Source organism: Hemibagrus wyckioides, linkage group LG08 (assembly GCF_019097595.1).
Source record: "Hemibagrus wyckioides isolate EC202008001 linkage group LG08, SWU_Hwy_1.0, whole genome shotgun sequence".
Taxonomy (NCBI): Eukaryota; Metazoa; Chordata; class Actinopteri; order Siluriformes; family Bagridae; genus Hemibagrus; species Hemibagrus wyckioides.
This window is the reverse complement of record NC_080717.1, coordinates 25,366,876-25,393,966: the sequence shown is the minus strand read 5'-3', so window position 1 is coordinate 25,393,966 and position 27,091 is coordinate 25,366,876. Positions and strand designations below refer to the sequence as shown.

At 39.1% G+C, this 27,091-nt stretch overlaps 2 protein-coding genes across 2 annotated transcripts; both read left to right on the top strand.

Moving 5' to 3' along the window:
• The first annotated feature begins 779 nt into the window (after positions 1-779).
• Positions 780-6,544, top strand: cav2 (caveolin 2). The gene is made up of 3 exons (XM_058397993.1): positions 780-1,054; positions 1,996-2,183; positions 4,219-6,544. The coding sequence occupies exons 1-3, from the start codon at positions 902-904 to the stop codon at positions 4,376-4,378; spliced, it is 501 nt and encodes a 166-aa protein (XP_058253976.1). The 5' UTR covers positions 780-901; the 3' UTR covers positions 4,379-6,544.
• A 3,551-nt stretch (positions 6,545-10,095) lies between these two features.
• On the top strand, positions 10,096-21,683 carry cav1 (caveolin 1). The gene is made up of 3 exons (XM_058397994.1): positions 10,096-10,252; positions 10,972-11,139; positions 19,597-21,683. Exons 1-3 carry the CDS (start codon positions 10,220-10,222, stop codon positions 19,936-19,938), a joined length of 543 nt encoding a protein of 180 aa, XP_058253977.1. The 5' UTR covers positions 10,096-10,219; the 3' UTR covers positions 19,939-21,683.
• Positions 21,684-27,091: the final 5,408 nt, after the last annotated feature.

Genomic DNA, 27,091 nt, shown 5'->3' with positions numbered 1-27,091 from the left:
TCAGCAGGTTGTGGTCACCTGTGTGTAGCTTGTAAGGTTTTTTTTTTAGATCATGTACTTCAAGAAGTTGTAGCCAAGGCTTATGGACATGAGATCAGTGTACAGGGTCAGGACATCATCATCTTCATCTTCATCATGGAGATCTTCTTTCGAACCTGCTCCGGATGACTAAATAACATGCTTTAGTATAGTAGAGATGATCTAAGATGAGTGAGGAGGGATAAAGCTGACCCTGATCCTTATTTCCACCAGCTTTATTATCTTTATTATGATTGTTTCTATGCAGTGAACATGTTTGAGTCGGCGTGAAGTTAATCCCAGGACTCCAGAGGTCATGTTCATCCTCCACATTTATATCAAACTTATATAAACAAGTGCAAGATCACAATTATTTGATGCTAAAATCTAATTTGCATATCATGGATATTCATAAAGCCTCGCGTACTTAATGAGGGCCAATTTAATGCGTTTCTGGAGTATGTAGAATGTTCAGCGTTTAGGTATTTATTTATTTATTTATTTATTTATTAAGTTAGTTAGTTAGTAAATGGCTGACTGGCCACAGTTCTACAAGGCCCAGGAACTTGAAACATCCCATGCAGAATCCAAAACTAAGAACCTTCCAGAAAAGCTTTTAGAAAGCTTAAAAAGCCATGAAACATCCAAAGAGGAAAACTGTTAAAAAAACAGGTTTGATCCAAAATCAGCAAAAAAAGGAAGAAAGGAAGTAATGGTTTATGGAGAGGTCGCTTGTTTAACCAGAGCGCGTGCCCGCCCTTCACACGTGCGCGCAGTGACCGTCCCGAGCCAAGCGCGAGTACAGCGGAGAGCGCGCACCGCGTCTCCTGGACTTCTAAAACAAAAACAAACAGACGTACAAAAGACACAAAAAAACGGAGAAATGGGACTCGAAAAGGAGAAAGCGGAGACGTGTGTCTTTATGGACGAAGATGTGTTTCACAGCACGATCGAACCCATACTTAAAAAAAAGAAAGAGAAAGCGCGCGCGCCGCTACCGGACCGGGACCCTCGAGACATTAACCCGCACTTAAAGGTAAGTCATTCAAACAGCTGTGGAATTGATGTGAGTCAAGGGTTTGAAATTAAATACGACGCACTATTTATAGCTAATTAAAAGCCACGTGCGTTCATTCAGGCGTTATTAGGCGTTAATGATATCGGCTGCGTCCTAAACCGCATTCTGAGTAATAGCGTACAGCTAGTAGCCTAGATCTGTAAACTATTTGGCTTAATACACACACACACACACACACACACACACACACACACACACACACACTTCATGTTTATCTGTTTAAGAGCTATACAAAGTGTTCACTACAGTACGTCCAAGAAAAATGAATAATTAAATAAAAACAAACGTTTTTCTTTATCAAACCTGCTCAACATGACTGCTATCTTTCTCCATACACAAACACCTGTGAGTAGAAATGAGTAGAATCAGGTGGATGTGTTCGCCCTTGTGCAGATCATGTTCTGAATGTAAGTAATGACATATTATAGATTTATTTATATAATACATAAAGTATAAACCCATATATGATGCTGGATTTATTGGACATACTTTATACTTTTTGGGAAACCTGTTCCCAAGCTCTTATCCTTATTTCCTGTCCTATTAATGTCTATACAAACGCTAATATGGTAATAAACAGAATAACCCGTTGGCTGAATGTTTGAGATGTTTGACCAGCTCACATTACATCTTATATTTGTCTGGATTTGAGCAAGAAATAGACGTCAACTAATATGAGAATGCGATATATTAACCTCCAGACCTTTCAGAACGGACAGATTGAAGGTGATCACATTTAAGATGAAGATCTAAAACCACGCCATCGTAGACGACGACAGGTGGCTGTATGAAGCTATTCTGAATTGCTTTGATTTGTTTCTACAGCACATCTGATCACGACTCTAATGCTTCATTACAAAGCCGTGTGAATGCTCTCTCTGTTCCCCTTCACTCGGCAGGTCAACTTCGAGGACGTGATTGGAGAACCCAGCTCCACGCACAGCCTGGACTCGGTGTGGATCGGCAGCCATGCTCTTTTTGAGCTCATAAAGTTTGTCTTTTACCGGATCCTGACGACGCTGCTGGCGATCCCGATGGCCTTCGTGGCAGGCCTCATTTTTGCTATCCTGAGCTGCGTACATATTTGGTAATGAGACATGGCTTTTGGCTGCTTAAAATGCTATTTTTGCTTCGGGGAACATTTTTTTTCTAGCAGCAACATTGGCAGCGTTGTTGCCTTGGCGGCTGGCCAGCTAGATAAAGAGTGGCATTAGGGTGAAAAAATAAAATAAAAATAAAAACAGGATGGGTAGGAGAGAGAAAATTGGAGAGAGAAATAATAGTGATATGCAGGGAAAACTCTATTTATTTATTTATTTTTTCAAAATTATATTTATTGTGAATAAAAACGTAAACAGTGCGGAATTATTCATCTCTGTGAAACTTTACTTCTGTAAAATGACTTCTGGTGGCATTAGAAGTCATGTAATTAGCTGAACTGAGCTCAATTAAAGTGTCACATGACCTGATATCAATAAACCATTAAGCCTATAAGCTTAAACAAAACAGCTTCATGAAATGTGTTTATTAAATCCATTATTAAAGAGTAAAAATTGGATTAGTCAGAAAAGCTAAAGGTAACTCAACATGACGCCGCCACCACCACGTTTCAGATGATAGCAGTGACAGTGAATACTCCTCCAAGCCACTATACATGCAGTGAAGTATTTTATTTATTTATGAAATGTTTCCAGCAGGTTTACATAATTCTTTATTGTTCCCCAGTTACACAAAGCGGACTCTGGAAATAACTCGATTGCAGTTTATTCGGCTTGTAACAATGGAACTTGTCACAAAGCAGGTTCATACCAATTGTAAATGATGAATCTTCTGCAGCTTCATCAGTGGCTTCATATTTTGCCCTAAATTAATTTTTAGATTTAGATTTTTTATTAGGTTTAGATTTAGAAGTTTATTTCCTGGGAAGCAGCAACTGACCAAAAAACTATTTTAATTATATTTTTTTTAATAAAAAAAAAATCCACAGACCTATATGACATAGATTATTTAATAATAATAATAATAATAATAATAATAATAATAATAATAATAATATTTTGTCTGTTTATTGGAGATGTTATGGTGAAATTCCTGAATGTTCCACCATTGTTATTAAAACATCTATTAAATTCCATTAGACATTATTATTTCTAGGCTGAAAAGGTCAAAAATGTTGAGTCTTCAAGATCCAAGCTTCATGAACGTCTGGAGCTTCTATTTGGACCCCAATGATTGGTCTAATTTAAAAAAAAAAAAAAAAAAAGTGATCTTGCATAAATTGTCCTTTATTGCTACGAGTTCCAACATTCCTGATGACGTCTTTTCCATCCTCTTGCAGAAGGACGTCGTATTAAACGTCTTCTCGCTCACCGAGATCCTCATTTTGATCCGAGGTTGCCTGAGTTCATCTGCTTGGGTTTGGATTAGTGTTTCTATGTAATCAATGTCCTTGAGTAAACAAAAAGAGTCGTTTTGTCTGGTCTGTGGACAACATGTGGGAACTGGCAACAGGGCCGTTTGTCAAAAAGCGTAGAAACGAGTCGATTTGGAAAATATGGGAGATAAGATCGGTTTATCAGGAATAATATGACTAATGCTTGGGCTATTCATGGAAACGGGAGGACTTTTAGACACGGAATAACAAAGTAAAGAGAAACTGGGAGCTCGGATATGCTGTGTGTGTGTGTGTGTGTGTGGAGGGGAAGTTTGCCACTAAACTGAGAGAATTTAGAAAGAAATCTAAAGTTTTTGAAAGGAATTCATTTGTTTGCATTCTAAATATGTTTAGAGGTGTCAATCGTTTTTGCCACATATCTTATGAAGGAAAATGGTTATTTAAAAAAAAAAAAAGAAGAAGAAAAATGTTATATATATTACAGTATAAACAGCATTTGTATGAAATGGGCAGTATATTTCGTAACAATTATTAATAGAAAAACAGGATCTATTCTCGTGGAAATGCTGTGTTAAAAAGAGTGGTTGGTAATAATGGTAAGGGTGCCAATAATTTTGCAGTCGAGTGCAGGAATATGTTGTGATACGTTTAGAGTAAAGTGTGTGTTTAATGTGTTGAACATAGCGAGTAAAAGTGTGAATAATGTGTTGTGTGTGTGTGTGTGTAGGATGGTGAGGCCTCTGGTGCACAGCTGTCTGATGACGTTACCCTGCGTCCAGGTGATCTGGTCCAGCCTGATGGACACGTTTGTGAGGCCGGTGTTCCGCAGCGCCGGCGCGTTTCTGTCCAAAATCAGCATCAAGAGCTGCAAAAGCGATGCTCTTTAATCAACCTGCACGTGTGTACAATCCTTATGATGCGTTTCTGTGTTTTTGGAGGAGATCCCAGACCTGATCAATCACACCTCTTCACGCTCAGCCCCATCACGTGTGTTTGCTTTGGCCTGGGATCAAACGTACACACAGACGACGGAACGTCTGAGCGTCTGCGCGGTGCCAGGAAGTTAGCGTTTAGACACTTTATCGTCAAATTTGTGACTCCTAGTGGACAGTCTCATTAGGTAAAAAATGAGTTTTAAATCTATATTTAATATAAATACATGTTTAAGCTTTTTATACTGTATATCATAAGAGTTTTGAAATGATTTTGATGAAAAAAAACCAGTGTAGTGCAGACTACTTCCTGCTTCCTGTCTAAATTTGTGTTTATGCTTACGCCACAGCGTTCTCTAATCTGATTGGTCCAAAGGTGTTGATGACGTTTTCTTGTTAATGCGCTCTGATATTGTTTCTATAGTAACAGCTCATTCACTCACATGTTTATTTAATATTTAAGGAAGGAGTCTTCAGTGTCGAATCTGTAACAGCTTCATTCTTTTTTACCTCATTACCTTGAAGAAAGAGGAATAAACAGAGCCTGGTGAAGGAACGACCGTTTATAAACCATTTATAACACAACATATTCGCAGTACTCAATACAAATATAGACTTTTTGTCATATTTCTGAAATGAATGGTCACATGATCCTCCTAACATTCTAAAAGAATTGGTGTAATGATTTATTTGAATGAATAATGAGTACTGTATTGTGTCTTCCAGGCTGTTTGCCTTGTAAATGTGTTCTTAAAATGCTGCCTGCTCTCCACCGTGTGTGTGTGTGTGTGTGTGTGTGTCTCAAAAGCCTCTCAGAAAGAAAGGATGTCTTGTTTGTGCAGTGGAACACGAAGCGTTCAGGTGTACTTTTTTTTCCATTCTCCACCCTTTTCAATGATGTAATGTAGCAACAATCTGCAGCGCAGCAGAGAGAGAAAACCTCAGAGAGAACCTCAGAGAGTCTTTGAGAACTTCAGAGAGCCTCAAAGAGAACCTAAGAGAGAACCTCAGAGATCCTTAAAGAGTGCAACAGACAGAACCTAGGAGAGCCTCAAAAAGAACCTCGAAGAGCCTCAGAGAGCCTCAAAGACAACCTAAGAGAGAACCCCAGAGAGCCTCTGAGAGCCTCAAAGAGCCTCAACGAGCAAGAGGCCTAACGGAGAACCTCAGAGAGCCTTAAAGAGAGCCTCAGACTGACCTAAGAGTGAACCATAGAGAGAAACTTAAAGAGAACCAAAGAGCGAAACCCCGAGAGCCTTAAAAAGAACCTTAGAGAGCCTCAGAGAGAGCCTCAGATTATCCCTGTTCACTAAATAAAATGTTTTTTATTTTGACATAACTCCTGTTGTTGTTCCTTTTCTCAGGTGGGTCTGCGGGACAAAAACACATAAATCACTCCTTTGTTTTTTTTGCAGGCAGCTTTAGTGATCCTCCATCAGCTCTGTTCTTAAATAAGAGCTCGTTATCTTGAGGGGTTTTAGCAACGCGAGGAGCGAGACGCGCTATAGATCAGCCTCAGGGTGACAGGAGGTGTGTACAGGACAGCGAATATTACACAGAGGAGGAGTGATGATGATGGTTATGTTGAAGAAGGTCTGGACAGATTGTAACTAAATTCGGAATATACAGAAGATAGTATGCTTATTTTTTGTACTTTTAATAACAGCTTTTCAGACTGAGCTTATGCCCAGGTTCTAGTGGTTCTAAACCCCGGGTTCTAGTGGTTCTAAACCCCGGGTTCTGGTGGTTCTAAACCCCGGGTAGAGGACGGTTTCACAGGTGTAATATAGAAGCAGGGTTATGAAACTCAGCTCTGAAGCAGGATCAGCGGCTTTTACAGTGTTAACTCCACATCACGCTGCTGATGGTCTTCAGTGTGAAACAATGCTGCCACTTAGAACCTTACGGCTCGTCGCTTAGCAACAGAAACCCAATCAGAACCTGAACAGCGCATGAAAACCTCATATCAGGTGAAAAGCAGGACGTAGCAACACGGAACAAAAACGGCTCGGTAGATAGAGTCAGGAGGCAAAACACTGAACATGACGGAAGCACGCGCCGTAGCGAGGGGGAAATACGCCACACTGAAACATTACAGGAAGTCGGATATCGAGGAACGAGCGGCTGGTCGACTAGACGACAAACTTAAAAAGCGTTAACTGTGAAAGATAACAGAACCTGCTCTTGAACCACAGACCTTAACTTTTTTCCTCACTGATAAAAGAAAGTGTGAGATGGAGGCGTTATTTAAAGCGGTCCCTCTCTGGATTTATCCAATCAGGTTGTTGATACACAAACATGTAAATGAGAAGAAGGTTGCAGCGGGGTTTAGGAATGTAGAGTGAGAAACGTCAGATTATGAAGAGTCAGTATTCAGTGTTAACCCTGGGGAAAGTAGGAGCAGTGTGAAACCTCTAACTATACAACCCCAGGATTCTGTTTAAAAGCTCATATACACATTAACCTGGTTCAGCATGGTTTGTGGTACTAGTTTAACGAACTAACTTGTTTTTCAAAGGTTCTGCAACCATAAACGTAACTATTATCGGATAAAAAGTATGATAATTCCTTCTTTCGTCAACAGAATATTTATATCACTGGCAAACTGCTGTGGTGTAAGGAATAAGACACTTATCCTGTATTGCATACACAATATTCACCAGCAAATATATTATTTTCTGTGAGTGTGTGTGTGTATATATATATATATGATAAGAATGGTTATAGTTATTCTCATAACATTTATTTTAAGGAGTGCTGTACCATTTCACATGACCTGAAACATGCTCCTCTACTTCCTGTTCTGTGTTTCCTCTTTAATTAGCATCTAAAAGCTAATCGTCTTCGTCTCGTCGCTTGGTTGTTGTTGTTGTTTGTTGTGTCTTTTGGTTTGACTTTGTACATTCTTTTTCTTGGTTATTTAATAAACCATCTGCAATGTCTGAAGAATCCGGCTCTTTCCTTTCTGATATTATGGCCATAAATAAAATTAAAATAAGGTTTATAAAAAAAAAAAAAATGAGGCAACAACATTTTTCAGAAAACAGAAAAAAATTGATCTGAAAAACATTCCTGGGAAATGAAGTATAAAAGATTATTACAAAGAGATTATTTACATCATACCCAGAAGGAGAGAGATGCAAATTTTCCCTAATGATGTCGAGTTTGGTTATAATATCACAACACACAAACATCATTTTCTTCTAGGGGTGCACAAACTTTTGCACTCAACTGTAGGTAGGTCACAGCAACACCATGTTAGAGGGGTTTCTCAGGACTGTTTTCTTTCTCTTTTAACCCCATTTTTGCTCGAGCCTGAAGGAATTCTGATCCATTATTATCTTCTCCCGGATGTTGGTCGTATTTTTTTTAGAGAAGATAAGCAAATTAGTCATTTATTGGTGTAAGTGTAACAAATGAAGCCATTTATCTGTCATTATTGTTCACAACGGCGCTGAATCCTCTCGCTCAACTCACAACCGATGTGTTTTTTCAGCAGTATTTGATCCTCAGAGACTTTCAAAATATAAACGTGTTAAAAAGAGAGGAAAAGAAATGGCTTGTGGTTTGTCCGGGTCATAATCCAAGTTTTTTTTTTTTTTTACTTATTCCATTTAATCAAATAACCCCTCTGGTGTTTGGTTCCTGTTTTTTCTCACCTGTTGCTCCAGCTCCGTCTAGGCCACGCCCCCTGATCATATCATCACCTGAGTTGTGCAGTAAATGGTTTCTCGGCTACGACACGCCCTTGCCTCCCGTAGCTGAAGCATGAACTTTAATGCCAGATGCTGAGCAAGAATTTGCCTAGATTTCTTTCTGTCCCTTCAGGAAATAGCCTCCAGCTATTGTTCATCAACCTCAGAGAGCCTGTAGAGCAACTTTTTCTTTTTTTTTTGTTTTTCAAATTCCTTTTCACATTTTTGCAGAGAAGTCACAAGAACGTACTTTTCACACGTGAAATTTTAAAAGGCATTCACGTGCAGACATTCAGTTCAGCGCATGTGTTGTTGTTGTACACGATTCACTTCTTTCCATATTTTTTTCAGATAAGGAATCATTTATACACGATTCATTTCTTTCCACATTTAGTTAACATGGCGAATCATTTATACATGATTCATTTCTTTCCCATGTAATGTTTTTACACGATTCATTTCTTTCCACATTTATTTCTGATAAAGAATCATTTATACACAATTCATTTCTTTCCACATTTAATTAATATAGCGAATCATTTATACATGATTCATTTCTTTCCGCATTTGGTTAATATAGCGAATCATTTACACATGAATCAATCCTTTCCATGTGCGAATTTTATATGATTCACCCCCCCATGATTCCTTTCTTTCCTCATATCATTTTTTTTAAAAGATTCATTATTTTTTCCCCACATGTGATATTTTCGCACGATTCCTATACGATCCCAGTCCTGACTCCTCACTTTGTACTCTAAAATGTTATTAGATCACTAACTCGTTGTTAAATTAAGCCTTACAGGGTTAAGTAATGTCTTGATTTGATTTAAAATTGAGGTTTAATATAAGCTGGTGTTTAACATAACATATTTAATGTAAGTTCAGTGTTAAATACTCACACTCACACTGTGTCCATTCAGCAGGTATGTTTATTTATTTTTATTGGCATTCTCCTCAGTATCAGTGTGTGAATTAACACCTGCGATGTTGATTTAATACTGAACATGTTTAATGAACTTTATTGAACTCTTACGGTGTGAAGTGAACAGCTGTTGAATAAACAGGACCATATTCGAGCTGAAATGTACTTTACTTTAATCACAGAAACCATTACCTTACTGGTTAGGGGTTTGTTTTGTAATGGTCTGATAATGGGATGTTTATTTTTCATGTAATTTCTATTGCAATTTAAGAAGTTGTTTGGTTTAACAGCTGAATTGTATCAGATTAAAGCTATAGGAATCAGTGGACGTTTGGAAATTATATGGACAAATCTATATGGATTTTAAGACACGTGTTGGAAGAATATATCCATAAGGAACGTAGTAATTGCACCGGATAATGTGAGGTAAAGAAACATCAGGACTGGGCAAACTATACAGTGTCTAAGAATGTGAGGAAGAGCTGAGAAGAAGATCATCCATCATCAAAACCATAACATCTTCATCCAACAGCACTGGGCATGACTCCACCACCACCACCACCAGCCCTCTCATGTTCTCTTGCCATCCTCCAGGAGACAATGAGATACTGACGCATCCATGCTACCAACACCAGCTTCATCTCTGATAGAGATATTTTTCTCTTACGAGACACTTTTTATGCTACATTTCTTTTATAGTCAGCCATTTTTGTGCGTAAAGGTGTGTGTTTATTGTCTTTCATATAGACTGTTTTTGCATTTTGTGCAACATTTTTTTCCAATGTATGAGTTACATAAAGCAAGTGACAATAAACATTAATCATGTGTGCCACGTGCCAGCCCTAGTCACCCCTTAGCTACACCGATGGTAAACACTACTCTGTCACGTGATTTAACTCACTGCTTTAATTCTAAGGTGGCTCATTAACACCTATATTGTGTTAAGGTAAGTGAAGTCAGTCTGAAGGAACACCTACAGCGTTACATTCGTTTTTATGGTGTCATTTTGGACGTGAGGCAGTGTTTTTTTTTTTTTTACTACCGTCAGTGTCGGTGTGTGTGTGTGTGTGTGTGAGCACCGTGCCGTCGCCTCCCACAGCGCTTCATCTGTAAAGTCACTGTATCTTTCTCTCTCTCTATTTCTCTCATACACACACGCGCGCGCGCCGCGGCAGCATGACCGGCGGTCCTAAAGACGGAGAATCCGAGGTAAGGCTGCGACTTTAACGGAGAATATTTCTGGTTTGTCTTGGTGGAAATACTGCCCGTAAGCTAAAGCTCCTCCCTGGACGGTGTGACCGCTGCGGATTTACACCTGGGTCCGGTGTTGGCACGTTTTCCTCGCGCGCAAGATTTCGTGCGTTATCGCTTTGGCACGCGGTTATCAACTTTTTTTCTTTTTTTACCCTCCCAACCCTCTTTTCAGACTTTAGTGCCTCTTTCTCAATCTTACAAGCTTCAGATTAAACGATTCAACCGATTGGTTGTACATTATAAGTGCTTTTTATATCAGTTATGGATATTTATTATGGGATATTTGTAACTTTCGGAAAGGGTTTTTCACTCTGATGTTGTAGTTATGACGTGACAAATCAATTGGTGCGAAGTGCAACAAAACAAAAACAAACAAACAAAAAGCTGCACCAGGTTTACTGTAAGTTATTTTGTAGACGCATTTTGGAGTGGTGCGCGCGAGCGCACGGTGTTTGGTGATGACCCCTTGTGGTGAAAAGTACAGTTTCTACTAGAGAGAGAGAGAGAGAGAGAGAGAGAGAGAGAGAGGGGTGTGGTGCTGTACTTCTCCCCTCATTTAAAACCATCCCATGCCAGGGGAATGCACTGAGGTGCTCCCTGCTTGCTCTTCCAACCCCATTTGCACTTTTTCCCCCTCATTCTGACTTTGTGCTGTTTCCTTGGCACCCGTATAGGAATACGTTCACTCACCGTTCATCAGGAAACAGGGGAACATATACAAGCCAAACAACAAAGATATGGATAGCGACAGCATCAACGAGAAGACCTTGCAGGATCTGCACACCAAGGAGATAGACCTGGTCAACCGGGACCCAAAGCATTTAAACGACCATGTAGTTAAGGTGAGACTTTTCTTTCTTTCTTTTATCTTCAAGTGCACCGACACATAGATTGAGTATATAAGGGATTATATTTGGTATGTTTAATAACCAAGGAAGATTTCTGCAAGGTAGAGAGAGAGAAAGAGAGAGAGAGAGAAGGAGAGAGAGAGAGTGTGTGTGTGAGAGAGACGTGTCTCAGGCTGCTCACAGTTTCCACTAGAAGCAGTACTGAGGAGATAAAAACCAGAGCAGAGACACAGGCAGTGCTGTCCTGGAGAAATCATCATCTATCCAGCGACTTTTAAACACATCTGACTTTTATGTGTCTATGGGGTCAAGCTCGTGCAGACTTAACGTCCCGGCGGCGCTTTAAGTGACCGAACCTAAATCAGAGTCATGCCAAATAACACTTTATCTATAGCACAATAACGAGTCATTGACAGACTATTTCAGAAGCCTGTGTGGTTTGGGACGCAGCCTTGCAACATCAATGTTGTAGTGACATGGAGAGGTGTGGTTTGGGTTTGACAAGCCAGTGCCAAGTGCCTTTTTCATTTCTTTTCTTTTTTTTGCAGTGACATTTTGGAACAAAGTTTAACAGAAAGGTTAAAATATGACAATCATATGATAATTAGAAATAATAATATTGCAGTTCACTTTTTAGGTAATACTAAAGGCGTGTAGGACTTTCTGCTGAGGCTCTTTTACGACTTAATGACGACTTATTTTGCGAAATATCGACATTTTCCGTCATTCTTTTTACTGATCACAGTCTGTGTGAAAGCATAAAACCTAAATAACGTAAAAAAAAGAAGAAGTAAACAACGATGTAATCACACACACACACACACACACACACACACCTGTACTGGTGCTTAAATCCAGAACAGACTTTTTTAATTTATTTACTTATCTATTTAAAAAACGAAACAAACAAACAAAAAAACTAGCCATACGTAGCTAGACTATGACCTAGCATGACCACCAGGAGGCGCTGTCTAGGAGGAGACGTGTAGATAATAATCTGAGCAGCACAATTTAGCTGTTTTCAGTCATTTATTTATTTATTTAGTTGGATGTTATCCTATATGCAAGTTTTTAACGTACGAGATTCTGGAGAAAGACTTGCATTACAGGTAAAGTCAGTCCAATCAGCAGCCATCTTCGAATTGTACTTTGTTTAACAAAATCGTGTTGGAAGAGAGCTGTGTTGCAAAAACAGATAGATAACACGACATTTTAGCCACGTCGTAAGCGCCGCGTATTTAATGTGGCTACTAAAGCAAGGCGCTCTATGTGCAATGCTAACAGATTCATTTGAAACAATCAATCGGTTCTATTTGTCACGAAGAGGCGGGGCTTATGTCATATACAGCTGACATTCCGGGCATGTTTTAAGTCATGGCTTTTTGCTGTCTGTTGATTACAACATCTGATGAATAACTGATCAGAAAGTGTTAATGTAACAAGGTTGACAGCGGACATGTCCCTGTGTGAGGATTTCTGGTGTTTGTTCGTCCAGTATGTTTCCACTATGTACATTTAGGGCTCTAAAGTGGGCGTGGCCCAAACTGGAACCTATGTTTCCAAACAAAATCTGAATTCTATCATTCTACCTCTGTTCACACTGGAAAACTCCAGATGAACCCCAGATGTAGAGAAGCCAGCCGTGTCGCCATGACGTGTGAAGTCTGACTCTTTCCTCAGCCTCAGCTACATCACTCCAGTTCATAACTAAAGATCTCGAGCAAATTTTTATTTCTACCCGCTTGTGATTTTTTTCACCTCAGTGTAGTTGCTTCTGTTTCCCAAAATGCTTCAATCCAGCGTGACCCTCACCAGGCAATGAAAAATGCTTCAAAGAATATTCATTTTTTTAGGATCGTGTGTCCTGTTATTTTTATTTTTCCCTTTTTTTCCCCCTAAAAAATCTTGTACTTGTTTTCATTTAGATGTATTTTCAGATTAGGTTGCATCCCTGTTGTACAGAAAGCAGATCATGATGGATTGGGACATGGCCATGTTGTGTGATCCTTTTTTAAAAAAAATTCCATATAGGGAGAATCCAGTGGTGAATAATTCTTGGCTGGTGAGAGAGAGAGAGATAGCGATAAAGAGAGAGAGAGAGAGAGAGAGAGAGAGAGAGACTAATTTTGGCAGTGAAAAGGCAGAGCTCCAAAAACGCTAGAGGGGAAAAAAAAAGACTGTTATGTAAAAGCCAAGAGAGAAAAACTGGAGCAGCGGCAAGAAGTTTGTTTCCAAAATGTTATTGGCATAAAAACAGGTTTTCATTTAGAAAAAGAAACCGCCGCTTTCTTCCAGATGAGGTAACGTTGAGCAGCTGAATGCTTTCCTTTTAGGTATTTTTCGATATCGCCATGATGACATGGCGCTGGATTCGATTTGAGTAAAACTCAGAGTAAGACTCAAACGAGTCGGGCCTCAATTTTAATTTAACACAGAACGCAGTCGAGTTGCGGCTCCGAGAGCGGCTCCTGCGGCGGCTGCGACGCAGGTCACGCCGTCACTGGGATGATTAGCGCTAGATAAAGGATTGTTGCACGAATCTGTGAAACACATCACGGTGTCAGAATGCTTCGTGATCATATCGGCGAATCCCACATACGCAGACGAGGCGTCAGAAACGCAGCCGAGGAATCAATGGCTTCAGGTCTCAGCTGGAACAGAGGAAATATTTCATGCTTCCTGTTTTTGAGAAAGGTCTTTTTTCACCTCTAACATTCTTAGCACAATTTTTTCCAGGGTGTGGAGTCGAGAGAGAGAGAGAGAGAGAGAGAGAGAGCATGTGGTGTGTCAATGTTAAGTGTCATACTGAGGCACACAGAGTAGGTTGCTTTGTTCTCCGAATTAAATAAAAAAGAGAAAAGGATAAAAAGCAGCTTATTAAATGAGAGATGCATGAGCGTGAGTCACTCTCCTCCCCTGAAGATATCCGGAATACAAAAGCGCTTATGATTTGTCCACAAATTGGATCCACAAGACGAGCGCTAGACATTTATTTATTTATTTTTAAACTTTTCCATTTCTCTCGGGCTTTATGACCGGAGACGAAAAAGTGGGCGTATTTTCTTGTGGTCTTGCGTATGGGATGAAGGCAGGGAATTCCCATCTATCATGCTTTTACACACACACGCACACACACAGGGTGTTCCTCCAGGCAGGCAGCTGGCACTCAGCCCTGTGGCTCTTGAGCCGCATCCACGATCCACATCAGAGTTCCTTTTTGGAAAAAAAGAAAAAGCACAAGCAGCTTTCCCTTGGAGCTGAGCAGATTTTTCCCCTCATAAAAAAAAAACCCAGTCTTTTAATAGCACACCGCAGCCCGATTCCTCCAGAGACTCCATCTAGAGCACAAACCAGGGCTCAGTGTTTAGCCAGCGAAAAGGAGGACCGAGGCTCTTACTTCCCACTTATCATCTGCCCTAACACACTTCATCACGTCCTCCAGGCATCAGAAGACACTCAGGAGATCCAGCTGCGTAATGTGAAAGCGATCCACAGCAATGCTGGAGATTTCGATCACGTCACTGAAGCTTTTCAGAGCAGAATTCCGTCAGGATGCTGAAATGCTGCGTTTGGCGGCGCAATAGACTAATTTGTTGGAAGAACAATATGTTCCTTAAATAACTGAGAGATTCATCATCTATAAAACCATGAACTAACGGCCTTCACTGATGGAACTCAAGCACCAGGATAGCAGAATAAAAAAATATATATATATATAAAAAAAAATCAATAGTCATCATTACAATTTTAAAAAATAATAAAATCAATAGTCATCATTAATATAAAAAAAAAATCAATAATCATTATAATAAAAAATAGTCATTATTAGTATAAAAATAAAATAAATAATCATTATAATAAAAAATCAATAGACATCATTAATATAAAAATAAAATCAATAATCATTACAATACAAAAATCAATAGTCATCATTAATATAAAAAATAATCTATAATCATTACCATTAAAAAATCAATAGTCATCATTAATATAAAAAATAATCTATAATCATTACCATTAAAAAATCAATAGTCATCATTAATATAAAAAATAATCTATAATCATTACCATTAAAAAAATCAATAGTCATCATTAATATAAAAAAATAAAATCAACAATCATTACAATAAAAAAAATCAATAGCCATCATTAATATATAAAAATCAATAGTCCTTAATTAAGAAAATTAAATCAATAATCACTACAGTAAAAAAAACAAGTCATCATTAATATAAAAAAAATACAATAAACATTACAATTAAATAAAATAATCAGTAGGATTTTTTTTTAATGAAAAAAAGTCACTTATGACATTTATTTATTTTTTTATTCATTTATTAACTAGATTTTCACCACAGCACTGTTGAATACTGAATTCTGGATCCTGATTGGTCAGAAGGTGTGGATTAATGTTCTATATCACAGGTGTACATGATTTTTATTTTATATTATTGCGCATATTAAAGTAACACATTATCGTTTCTATAGTAACAGCTCATTAATTAGTCATTCTAAATGTTGCTGATGCTCTACATGAACGGACAAAAACTAAAAGAAGAAAAAAACGTTGCCATGGTAAAGTTTTCTGTAAAGAGAAATGTGTTGATGGAACATGGAAGGAGTCTCTAGTGTCAGAGGTGAAGCTGGAACTTCTCAGACGTCTTCAGGACAGAGGAGTTTACGGCGTCCTTCTTCGCCGATTCTCAGAGACGATAAGCTGCATCTGCTCGTATTATTAACTTCGAAAGAGAAAGTAAAAGTCACAAGCGAGAACAGAAACCGGGTTTGCAGACATGCAACACTGCAACTATAAACGGATAAAAAGTAAATGTGTCATCTAATAAGCGCATAAAATGTAATCGTTGGTAAAAAAAAAAGACATGCTGAAGACATGTTAAAGTTACATGAATATAAATATAATATTCATTATTTATAAATAAATAAATAAATAAATAAATAAATAAATAAATAAATAAATAAATAAATAAAAATAAAATAAAATAAAATAAAATAAAATAAAATAAAATAAAATAAAAATACAAAAAATCAATAAAGCAAGGAAACTAAACAAACAAAAAAACAAACAAGCAAATAAATAAATAAATAAATAAATCACCAACAAAACAATTTTTTTTAAAGAAATTGTAAAGTATTTCATTATGATAAAATGCTGGATTTCAAAAATAAAAAATTACATCCTAACTTCAAAAACTAATATTATTAGGTAAACGTATTTGATTTTAAAATACCTTTAAACCTGGACACTTTATTTCAAATTTCAAATCCTTTTTAATTTTTCACATTATTTATTGAATGAAAAGAGAAAGCAGGCACGAGATTAGAAACAACAAACGGTCACATATTTCCGACAAATGTCTTTTTATTTATTTCCAGCAGACAGGGGAAAGAGGTAAGAGGTGACAGAATATCAGTCAGTCGGAGGATTTAAGTTTGAAGTGAATCGAAGTAGATTAGAAACTAGAAATATAAAATATAGCTGTAATTACTGCTTTCTTTTTGTAAGTAAGATCCCTGATCCCATTTTTTATGATCAGGTTGAGTCTTCTTGCGCTCATCATGTTGATTTATCCAGAAGAATAATTCATTTGCTTTGAGAACGTTGTTCTCTACATCCGAGCGTATTGAGTCTTTCCTGCTCGTTCATCCCGGGTTTCCTCGCTACTCGTGGCTTGGGATGCGCATGAGGTGGGTGGGATTGATGAACCATGAAGCAGATGTACGTCTGCTGTACAGAGCCTGGAGACCAGACGCAGAGGTTTCAACAGATTTCACATAGAATCTTTCATTTTTCAATTTTTACTCTGAACTGGGATGGAAAAGATCCACTTCCCAGAATCCTAGAAGATCCCATTAACCTTGCAAAACCAATACAGTATTGAAAACACTGAAACTGGAGACTCTTTCCGTAAATACTAAACAAACACCTCCTTAAAAGAAGACTTCACCATATCAACAAGTACACAGCCCTCTAAATCAAATAACCTTTTTTTAAAAAAAATAATTTGTATTGATCGTGTTATTAGGCATTAGATTATACAGCACATCCCCTACAGTGTTGCTATAGAAACCACACCGTATTATTACAGAGTGTAGAACTCAGCAGCACTGTGGATGTACAGGTGATGAACTTTGGGTGTGATTTATGAAGTGCAGCGTGACGGACAGGTCACGTGATGATGTTATTAATCAGACGGGATCACTGCACGGTGGAATGGAGCCGTCTCTGAGGAATGTGGGGCAGATGTGGGCGGTGTTCTGGAAATACCCCGTACCATGCCGTGGTACTGATAACAGCGTAGCTTCTTTTTTTCGCTTTTTCTTTTTTTTTTTTTCGTTACATGAACACTCACCTTGTTGGACTTTGCACAGGCGTTGATCAAACAATGAGAATTTTTCTGCTGTTTTTAAGGCGTGAGTGCGTTTAATAGTTTGGAGAAACATCTGCAGTGTCACACAGGACCGTTTTTTTTTCTTCAAGCAGCTACACTGTCTTTTTATTATTATCTCCAAATATTTGGATACAGTCACAGGTTCTGTACAGGAACAGTACATTGTGCTTACACATTTGGGGAAGATCATAATTCCGGTTGGCAGGTAACAGTGTTCCAAACTGCACTGTTTTTTTAAACCTTCCTTCAGATGATTTTAGGCTCCTCCCACTAAAACCCTAACAACCCCTTGAAACATAATGTCACCCAGCTGAGATTCCACAGCAACCACCTTCTTACAACCTGGAAGACTGTTTACCAACCACCTGCCACATGAAATGACATAGCAATCACCTGGCAACACCATAGCAACTACTTGCTCTACCAGAGCCACCACATAGCAACCACTCGGAGTACCACCTAGTAACACCCTAGCAATGAATTAGCAACCAAATAACAACCAACCAACCAACAACCTTGCAACCTGTTGGAATATCATAGCAACCGCATACAAACACCTTAGCAACCTTTTGGAATATCAGAGCAACCACATAGCAACCCCTTAGCAGCCTGTTGGAATATCATAGCAACTGCATACCAAAACCTTAGCAACCACTTGGAGTACCGTCTAGTAACACCGTAGCAATGAATCAGCAACCACATAACAACCAAATAACAACCTAGCAACCACTTGGACTATCAAAGTAACCGCATACCAACACCATAGCAACCTTTTGGAATATCATAGCAACCGCATACCAACACCATAGCAACCTTTTGAAATATCATAGCAACCGCATATCAACACCTTAGCAACCACATGGAATACCATACCAACCACCTAGTAACACTGTAGCAATAAATTAGCAACCACATAACAACCAAATAACAACCTAGCAACCACTTAGAATATCATAGCAACCGCATACCAACACCATAGCAACCTTCTGAAATATCATAGCAACCGCATATCAACACCTTAGCAACCACATGGAATACCATACCAACCACCTAGTAACACTGTAGCAATAAATTAGCAACCACATAACAACCAAATAACAATCTAGCAACCACTTAGAATATCATAGCAACCGCATACCAACACCATAGCAACCTTTTGAAATATCATTGCAACCGCATACCAACACCATAGCAACCTTTTGAAATATCATAGCAACCGCATATCAACACCTTAGCAACCACATTGAATACCATACCAACCACCTAGTAACACTGTAGCAATAAATTAACAACCACATAACAACCAAATAACAACCTAGCAACCACTTAGAATATCATAGCAACCGCATACCAACACCATAGCAACCTTTTGAAATATCATAGCAACCGCATACCAACACCATAGCAACCTTTTGAAATATCATAGCAACCGCATATCAACACCTTAGCAACCACTTGGAATACCATACCAACCACCTAGTAACACTGTAGCAATAAATTAGCAACCACATAACAACCAAATAACAATCTAGCAACCACTTAGAATATCATAGCAACCGCATATCAACACCTTAGCAACCACTTGGATTATAACTGCTTGGAACGCAACATCAAATGCCTAGCAACACCCTAGCAATGACGTTGGGTGGCACAACAAATCCCAAGATTTTTTAAAACATCAAATTATTTCTTTTGAGCAAATATGAAATATAATAATAAATCTATACAGTAAACATTGACGTTTCATTCTTTTGAACATTTTTGGCAGATGCTCTTTTAAAAAACCGGTCTAATCGAGTCTCCAGTGGTTTTTTTTGCATATTTCTCAGTGACAGGACAAAGAGAAAACGCAGACGTCTCAGCCCGAATCTACTGAAAAATTGCAAACGTTTTTTTATTTTTATGTCAATTTGTCTTTAATTTCTGTTCATTTTGTTTGTCCAATGAAAAAACTAATTATTCCGTTTTTGGAAGAGGAATCAACCAGTTTCGGATGTGTTGCCATAGAAACACTGACCGTTTTCTCCTGGTGTCCTTGCAGGTGGACTTCGAGGATGTGATCGCTGAGCCTGCAGGCACCTACAGCTTCGACGGCGTGTGGAAAGCCAGCTTCACCACGTTCACGGTCAGCAAGTACTGGTTCTACCGGCTGCTGACGGCGCTGGTGGGCATCCCGCTGGCGCTGATCTGGGGCCTCTTCTTCGCCATCCTGTCCTTCTTGCACATCTGGGCGGTGGTGCCGTGCGTGAAGAGCTACATGATCGAGATCCACTGCATCAGCCAGGTCTACTCCATCTGCGTGCACACCTTCTGCGATCCTCTGTTCGAAGCCGTGGGGAAGTGCTTCAGCAACATCCGCATCACCAGCACGAAGGTGGTGTAGAAGCGCAGGAAGTGAAGGAAGAAATAAGGCCTGGGGGGTGGTGGGTGGAGGGGGAATAAAAGATTAAAAAGGAGAGGGAGAGAGAGAGTGAAATAAAGGCCCTTCATGTTGAAGAGGTTGACGTGAAAAGAATAGAGAGGCTTTCCAGTCTCAGATTTGTGATCTGCGTCTCCCTTCAGTCTGGGCTTCTCTACGGATCTATGAAATATTAGGGATTTTATTTTTCGTTTGTCATTTGTTAGCGTTTATCACAAAACAAGCAGCAGATCAGCCTTGCATTCTTATTCCGCTTCCTGGGACAAGGCTGTGAATCTCTACTATTTTTTTTTTTGCTTTTGTCCCTCTTCACTCATGCTTGAATCCACATTTATTTCATCATCTATGTTCCCCACCTCCCCCTGTTTTTTGTTTTTTTTAATTGTAACTAAAACTTAACATTTATTGTTTTCATTCTTCATAAATTCCTTGTGAAAGTAACTAAGTTTCGAAAATATTGAATTGAAAGAAGGACAGACTATAAAGCCCCTCCCCATCAATCTAATGAACAGATTATGGCACACACACTCAAATCAATTACAAAAGAAAAGTCTGGTGAACTCATTATAGATGTCACTTGGTTCGGCGTCACGTGAATAAAGTAAATCGGAGGCTTTTTATTTTTTTTAAACAAATAAACAAAATGAAGACATCGTATGTAATTTAGACACCCGTAAAAAAAAAAAAAAATGAACGCCGTGTACAGGATCACCGAGACCTCATGCGTTTCTACACAAAATTTCTGTGTTAATTGATTTGTTTGCTTTGTTTTTTCTCTTTCGTTTTACCGTGGCCTCTCCGGGGCTCCGTGTGCTTCTTTTTGTAATAATAAAATGATAAAGTGGGCGTGTTCCTGCTGATTTTTCGAGACTGCCCATGACACTGCATGCCGCCGTTGCTGTACCACGGTCCAAACACGAGGTCAAATGACTTTCAGCTGACTTCAGCATAAAGCTAACACGAGACAGAGAGAGAGAGAGAGAGAGAGAGGGAGAGAGAGAGAGAGAGACTGTACCTGCTTTCGCACCATGCGCAATCCTTTAACCAGCTTTTTTTTTTCCTTCTTCTTCTTCATTTGAGCGACGTTACAGCTTCTACACCTTAATAGAACCTTAGAAGCTCTTTAGCGTCAGTGAAGCCCGAGCTTTTAGCGCCAAGACACTGCTTTAGCAAACGTCCACTATATGAACATGAAGTACTTCTTTTTATTTTGTTTATGTTTTTTTTTTTTTTCCAGATATTGTTCATAACTCATCTGTCATTCAGCTGAGGTGCATTGCGTCATGACATAGGTTTTATGTCTGTATTTGTTTGTGCAAAGAAAAAAAAAAATATTAATAATAAGTGCCTGGAAAAAAGAAAAATAAGATATCGAATTCTTGTTTTTTTTATTTTTTTATTTTTTATTTTACACACTGGCAAAAGACTGCTCAAGCTGAAAGCTCTCTGCCCCTTGGACTCCTGAAGAAACCGGGGCGCTGATTCTCTTCTTTTCTCCCGCCATCGAGTTCACTTTTTTTCCCCCCCTTTTGTTTCGACTCGGTCGCTTTACTGTCTACCTGCTGTCTCTGAAGATGGGAAAATTATGTGATGAAATGAGCTTCTTGCTATGGGAGAGCTGTATTTTTTATTTTTATTTTTTTTTACATACCTTCCCTGCTTTTTACTGTAAACATCACGCCGTGCACATTAAAAACAATCAAACGAAAGCGTGTTCTATTTTGTTGTCTGTCACGTGTTCTGTACGTTTATACGCAGAGAATCCCAATGTGTTCAGTGATTTTCTTTCCGTTTTGATTTTTGTGAGATGTTTTAATGTCACTGAAGTCACACTGGAGCTTGAAACCCTAAAAGGATTGCAAGACTTGAAGCAAAACCCTTTTGGTGTCGGCTTTTACAAACCAGCTTGCAGGAACTTTTTATCTCTCTCTCTCTCGCTAGCTATAATCTGTTAATGAATCGAATGCTTTCTCATCTGAGAAGCTTATTTCAGTTCTTATTTTGTGTTTGGTTTAAGGAGCAAGTTACTGAAATCCAAGCAAGTTGTTTACATTGAAGCACCTAAAGGAGATAAATGATTAGATTACGATATGTCACGATAAAGTCTTTTCACAAATTTGATTAAAAACATTCCTGATGCGTATTCTAGAGGTAGAGTTAACAAAAAAAAAAAAAAAAAACTGCTGTATTTTTCGTAGTAATTAAGAGAACCTCCATCTTGATGCGACGTCGTAATTACGACTTCCCAACTCGTAAATATGAACTTCCCAGGAGGACCCGAACACACAGTAAATCCCATCACACCGTTACCAGCAGGTAGTCGAATGGCACTGTGAGTGAATTTCCTCCTACAATAAATCTTAGACTCTGCTGATCACCAGATGTTAATTATAACGATGACTATACACATCGTCCAGGGGGATTAAAAAAAAATAATTATATTTAGTACTAAATACTTTCTCACGGGTGCTACAGTAAGTTCCCAACACACAGAACTGTATATTCACTTGGAATAAAATTTCAATATAGCATGAAACTAGGACATAAAAAACACACTTTATATCTGATGTGTGATAATGCTTTCTAGCTTAACGTGATAAGATTTAAGTGCAGCTCTCATGTCCAAGCTCGGTATCTGATCTCGGAGGAATTCACAGAGGAAAATGGCACGGACCTTTTGAGTCATGCCAGGTTTTTCTAAACATCAGCTAGGCAGTGTTTAAAGAGCGGAGAGTCTGAGTGCAATAAACAGCTCAACCCAGGCTCACTTCAAATCCAGTCCTCGCTCATTAGACCCGCTGTTTATTCATTCCCAAGATTCCAAAAAAGGGAGCTTTCGCAGCCCATCTCAGCAAAGTCAAGGCCAAGGTCATTAATACTATTTAAGATGGCGATGAGAGTGGAGTTTTTGAGTCATACTGCAAGTGCCACGGTTATAAACTTTTAAGGTCAGATGTAATAAGCCTTGCAAGACTTGCGTGCTAAGAAGGAGGCTCATAAGGCTCGCTGCTGAACACGGAGGATACAGTCGCTGGAACTGAAAGGACATGCTTTCCTACACAACTGATTAAAGTCACAAAAATGTAGAACTTCATGTCAGTGTGATTCATTTCTTGGCTCAGAGTGCATTTTCTTTTTTCTGCAATCACTTTGCACTGTTTAAAGCATCTTCCTGCTGAGGAAAAATTTGCAAGAGCTATCATGCTTGGTTAAGCTATGTGAAAATGAATCACAGTTAAAGTGCAGAGATAGATAGATAGATAGATAGATAGATAGATAGATAGATAGATAGATAGATAGATAGATAGATAGATAGATGGATGGATGGATGGATGGATGGATGGATGGATGGATGGATGGATGGATGGATGGATGGATGGATGGATGGATAGATAGATAGATAGATAGATAGATAGATAGATAGATAGATAGATAGATAGATAGATAGATAGACAGACTATCATGCTTGGTTAAACTATGTAAAAAGGAATCATATTTAAAGTTCAGAGATAGATAGATAGATAGATAGATAGATAGATAGATAGATAGATAGATAGATAGATAGATAGATAGATAGATGGATGGATAGATAGACAGACTATCATGCTTGGTTAAACTATGTAAAAAGGAATCATATTTAAAGTTCAGAGATAGATAGATAGATAGATAGATAGATAGATAGATAGATAGATAGATAGATAGATAGATAGATAGATAGATAGATAGATAGATAGATAGATAGATAGATACTCATTGCACAGTACAAATAATCAGCAAAGTTCTACCAGAAGTGCAAACTGTAGCATTGTGCAAAGTAAACAATGTGCAGGTTGAATATGTAAGTGACCATTTATTAGGAACACATGTACACCCACTTACTCAGTTATCTAAATCAGCCAATCGTGTGGCAGCAGTGCAATGCATAAAATCATGCAGATTCAGACAGCTGCTTCAGGAAAGGTGCATGTCAATCAACTAAATGGAGAATAAACCTCAGTTATCTTGACCATGGCATGAGTGTTAGTCCCAGATGGGCTGCTTTGAGTATTTCTGTAACTTCTGATCTTCTCAGAATGGTGTCATCAAGCTACAGTAACTCAGATGACATCTCAGAAGGGACTTCATGTCACAGCTCGAGATGGATGAGCTGCTGTGAGATACGTCAAGATGAGTAAGTGGCAGCAACAAGACTTATTCCTGAACTCTTTTTTTTGCGTTGTGTGCTGGCGCCCTCTGCTGGTGTTATCTTTTCATAAAAATTTCAATTAACACAATGTAGAATACTACTACTACTACTATTTATTATTATTATTTTATTTTTTTCGGGTACCCATCACTGCAGAACAAAAAGTCCAGGAGGTGGAGTCAGACCTGATGTAGCTCCTCCCATCTTGGTGGCCCAAAACTTTTGGCAATATAGTGTAGTTCATTCACTATATTGCCTGGTTAATTGTTGACCCAATCAAAGAGAGGAAGGAAACTTAGTACAACGGGGTTTATAGAAATGAATAACATGGTTGTAGGTGTTTGTGTTTGTGAGACTCGAACCGTGATCTTTGTGCTCTGTGAAGGAAAAAGGCAGGAAAAACAAAAAAAGGAGATCCAAAAATGGTGTACTCAAACATCCATCCATTGTCTATACTCGCTTTATTCCTAATTAGGGTCACGGGGGTCTGCTGGAGCCTATCCCAGCATACATTGGGCGGAAGGTAGGGTTACACCCTGCACAGGTCTGCTGCTCTCTGCTGGCTGTCAGTGGTGTAGCTCCTCCTCTTACATTCATTATACTTTAAGGTAAAGTGCCTGATTTGAGGTTTTTTAAATATTTCACATGATGTCTGTTCGTTTTTGCTTTACATCACGTACATCTTTGCAACCTAAACGCCACCTCAATGGTGGATAAATGATTGTAGTCAGCTCTGATTTTGTTACAAATACATCACCAGTAAGACTCAGGATACATGTAATGGCACACGGTAGTCTGTGTTTCTCAATCTTGAGCTGGAATACAAATAAAGACATAGTGCAAGACCACCACTTTGTTTTCATTTCACATTTCCATGACCTCACCTCTCCAGTCTGTCAGCCAAATGCTGATTTATCGCTGTTTCCTCTTCCCTCAGGGCATCACGGCAGCAGCTGTTGCTCTGCTTTCATATCAAATGTTAAAGGAGTCTGATGGAAAGTTGGTCATCGGCGTGCAACAGGACAAAAGCCACGCTGATGCCGAGAAGCTTTCTCCTGCATAATGGAAGACTGTGTAGTGAAAGAGATCCCATGTGACTCTATGGGTGTATTTATGTTGGTGTAGGTGATTAGAGTGAAGGTCTGTGTGCTGTGAAGACCTGGGTTGTGAGAGAACGCCTCGGGGGAACAGTGAGGAGGGTATCACATGACGGAGGCTGGTGGCTGCGATTACAGAAACAACCCATGCTGATTTTGACACGTAGCCCAAAAAGGTGTTCACTATCGACAAGCTCCAGGTGTTTGTTTCCACTAAAGTGAATCATATCGCCATGGAAACGGATGAATAACATTTTCACACAAACACATCTCTGTCTTTTCACAGATGGCAGGAAAATCTGATTGAAAGGAAATTCCTTTGAACTGCGCTTGTTGTGATGAGCTTTTGTGTAACGAAGCTCTGATTATGTGTGTGTGTGTGTGTGTGTGTGTGATTGCGCCTATTCTGATTTCTCAGCTACTGTGGCTCTTAGACTTTCAGTCAAATCCATAAATATTGGCACCCTACAAAAGAACGGTCTAAGACACCCATGACATCTCATTGTAACTTCACTTCCAAATTATTGGCACCCATAAAGGATATTCCGATTGAAACAAATTTGTGTCTTAAAGGTTAGCAAGTTTGCCTCTTTGCCAAGTTCAGTTGTCGGCGTGTGCAGAGTTTTCATCTCCTACACTTGCTTTGAGGGTTTCCTCTGAGAACTCCCCCAATGCAAAGACAAAGACACTTTCTATCCATAATGTGGGATTGTGCCCTGTAATGGGTTGGAAGCCTGTCCGTTCTGCCCCCTGCTTTGTCACCTGAGACACACTCCAGGTTGCATGTTAGGTTCCCCCAGCATAAACGCTACAGAAGATCAATGAATGAACCTGTCAATCTACATCCCTGTCCTCATCTATAGATACCAGCTGTGATTACTGGTTTACTGGATTTTTTTCTCGTGTTAAGGTGAGCACCTGGACAATCTGAGATGACTGAGAAGAACCACAGGGACCTGGAAGCGTATCAGACACTGGATGGAGACTCTCCCAGTTAGCTTTGGGATCATCTAGAGATCCAGCAAGATTGGTCAATCTTAGGTCTGGACTTACTTTTTCAGTCTGACCCCCACCAGGAAAACTGGAAGGAAAATGAAAGACTGAAATGCTGATAAACATTCTCATTGTCACCAGGAGCTACTATTGTTGCAATCAGCCGTTTCCTGCTTCCCCTGGGGAATAAATATGACATTACACACATGTGAAATATCCTCGTGGTTTGCACGCTGCTGGGAAAAACAGAGAAGTGAGTCAGCAGCTGCCCAAATAAAGAGCTGCATAGAAAAATACACCAGAAACAAAATACTATTAGACATAACCAGTGATGTCATGAGTGAAATCCTAGCCTAGACATCCACATGAACATAAAAAAACAACAACACATCAGAGAGAAACAACACCAAAAAAAGCTTCAGATAAATATCAAGGTGTCCCCAGGTCTATTTTAGTGTCATTAAGGTGTCCCCAGGTCTATTTTTGGGTGTTCAAGGTGTCCCCGGGTCTACTTTGGTGTCATTAAGATGTGCCCCGGTCTATTTTAGTGTCATTAAGGTATCCCCAGGTCTATTTTTGGGTGTTCAAGGTGTCCCTGGGTTAAGTGTTGAGGATGCAGAAGATAGGGATAGGTGGAGAGAGATGATTTGCTGTGGCGACCCCTGAAGGGAAAAGCCGAAAGAAGAAGAAGAAGAAGGTGTCCCTGGGTCTATTTTGGTGTCATTAAGGTGTCCCCCAGGTCTATTTTTGGGTGTTCAAGGTGTCCCTGGGTCTATTTTAGTGTCATTAAGGTGTCCTCATGACTATTTTAGTGTCATTAAGGTGTCCCCAGGTCTATTAT

What these genes read in the sequence shown, in the direction of transcription:
- cav2 (XM_058397993.1), top strand. Translation starts at nt 902, where the DNA reads ATGGGACTCGAAAAGGAGAAAGCGGAGACGTGTGTCTTTATGGACGAA. An exon ending in ACATTAACCCGCACTTAAAG is followed by an intron (nt 1,055 to 1,995) that starts GTAAGTCATTCA and finishes TTCACTCGGCAG; the next exon opens with GTCAACTTCGAGGACGTGAT. An exon ending in CTGAGCTGCGTACATATTTG is followed by an intron (nt 2,184 to 4,218) that starts GTAATGAGACAT and finishes GTGTGTGTGTAG; the next exon opens with GATGGTGAGGCCTCTGGTGC.
- cav1 (XM_058397994.1), top strand. Translation starts at nt 10,220, where the DNA reads ATGACCGGCGGTCCTAAAGACGGAGAATCCGAG. An exon ending in CTAAAGACGGAGAATCCGAG is followed by an intron (nt 10,253 to 10,971) that starts GTAAGGCTGCGA and finishes GCACCCGTATAG; the next exon opens with GAATACGTTCACTCACCGTT. An exon ending in TAAACGACCATGTAGTTAAG is followed by an intron (nt 11,140 to 19,596) that starts GTGAGACTTTTC and finishes GTGTCCTTGCAG; the next exon opens with GTGGACTTCGAGGATGTGAT.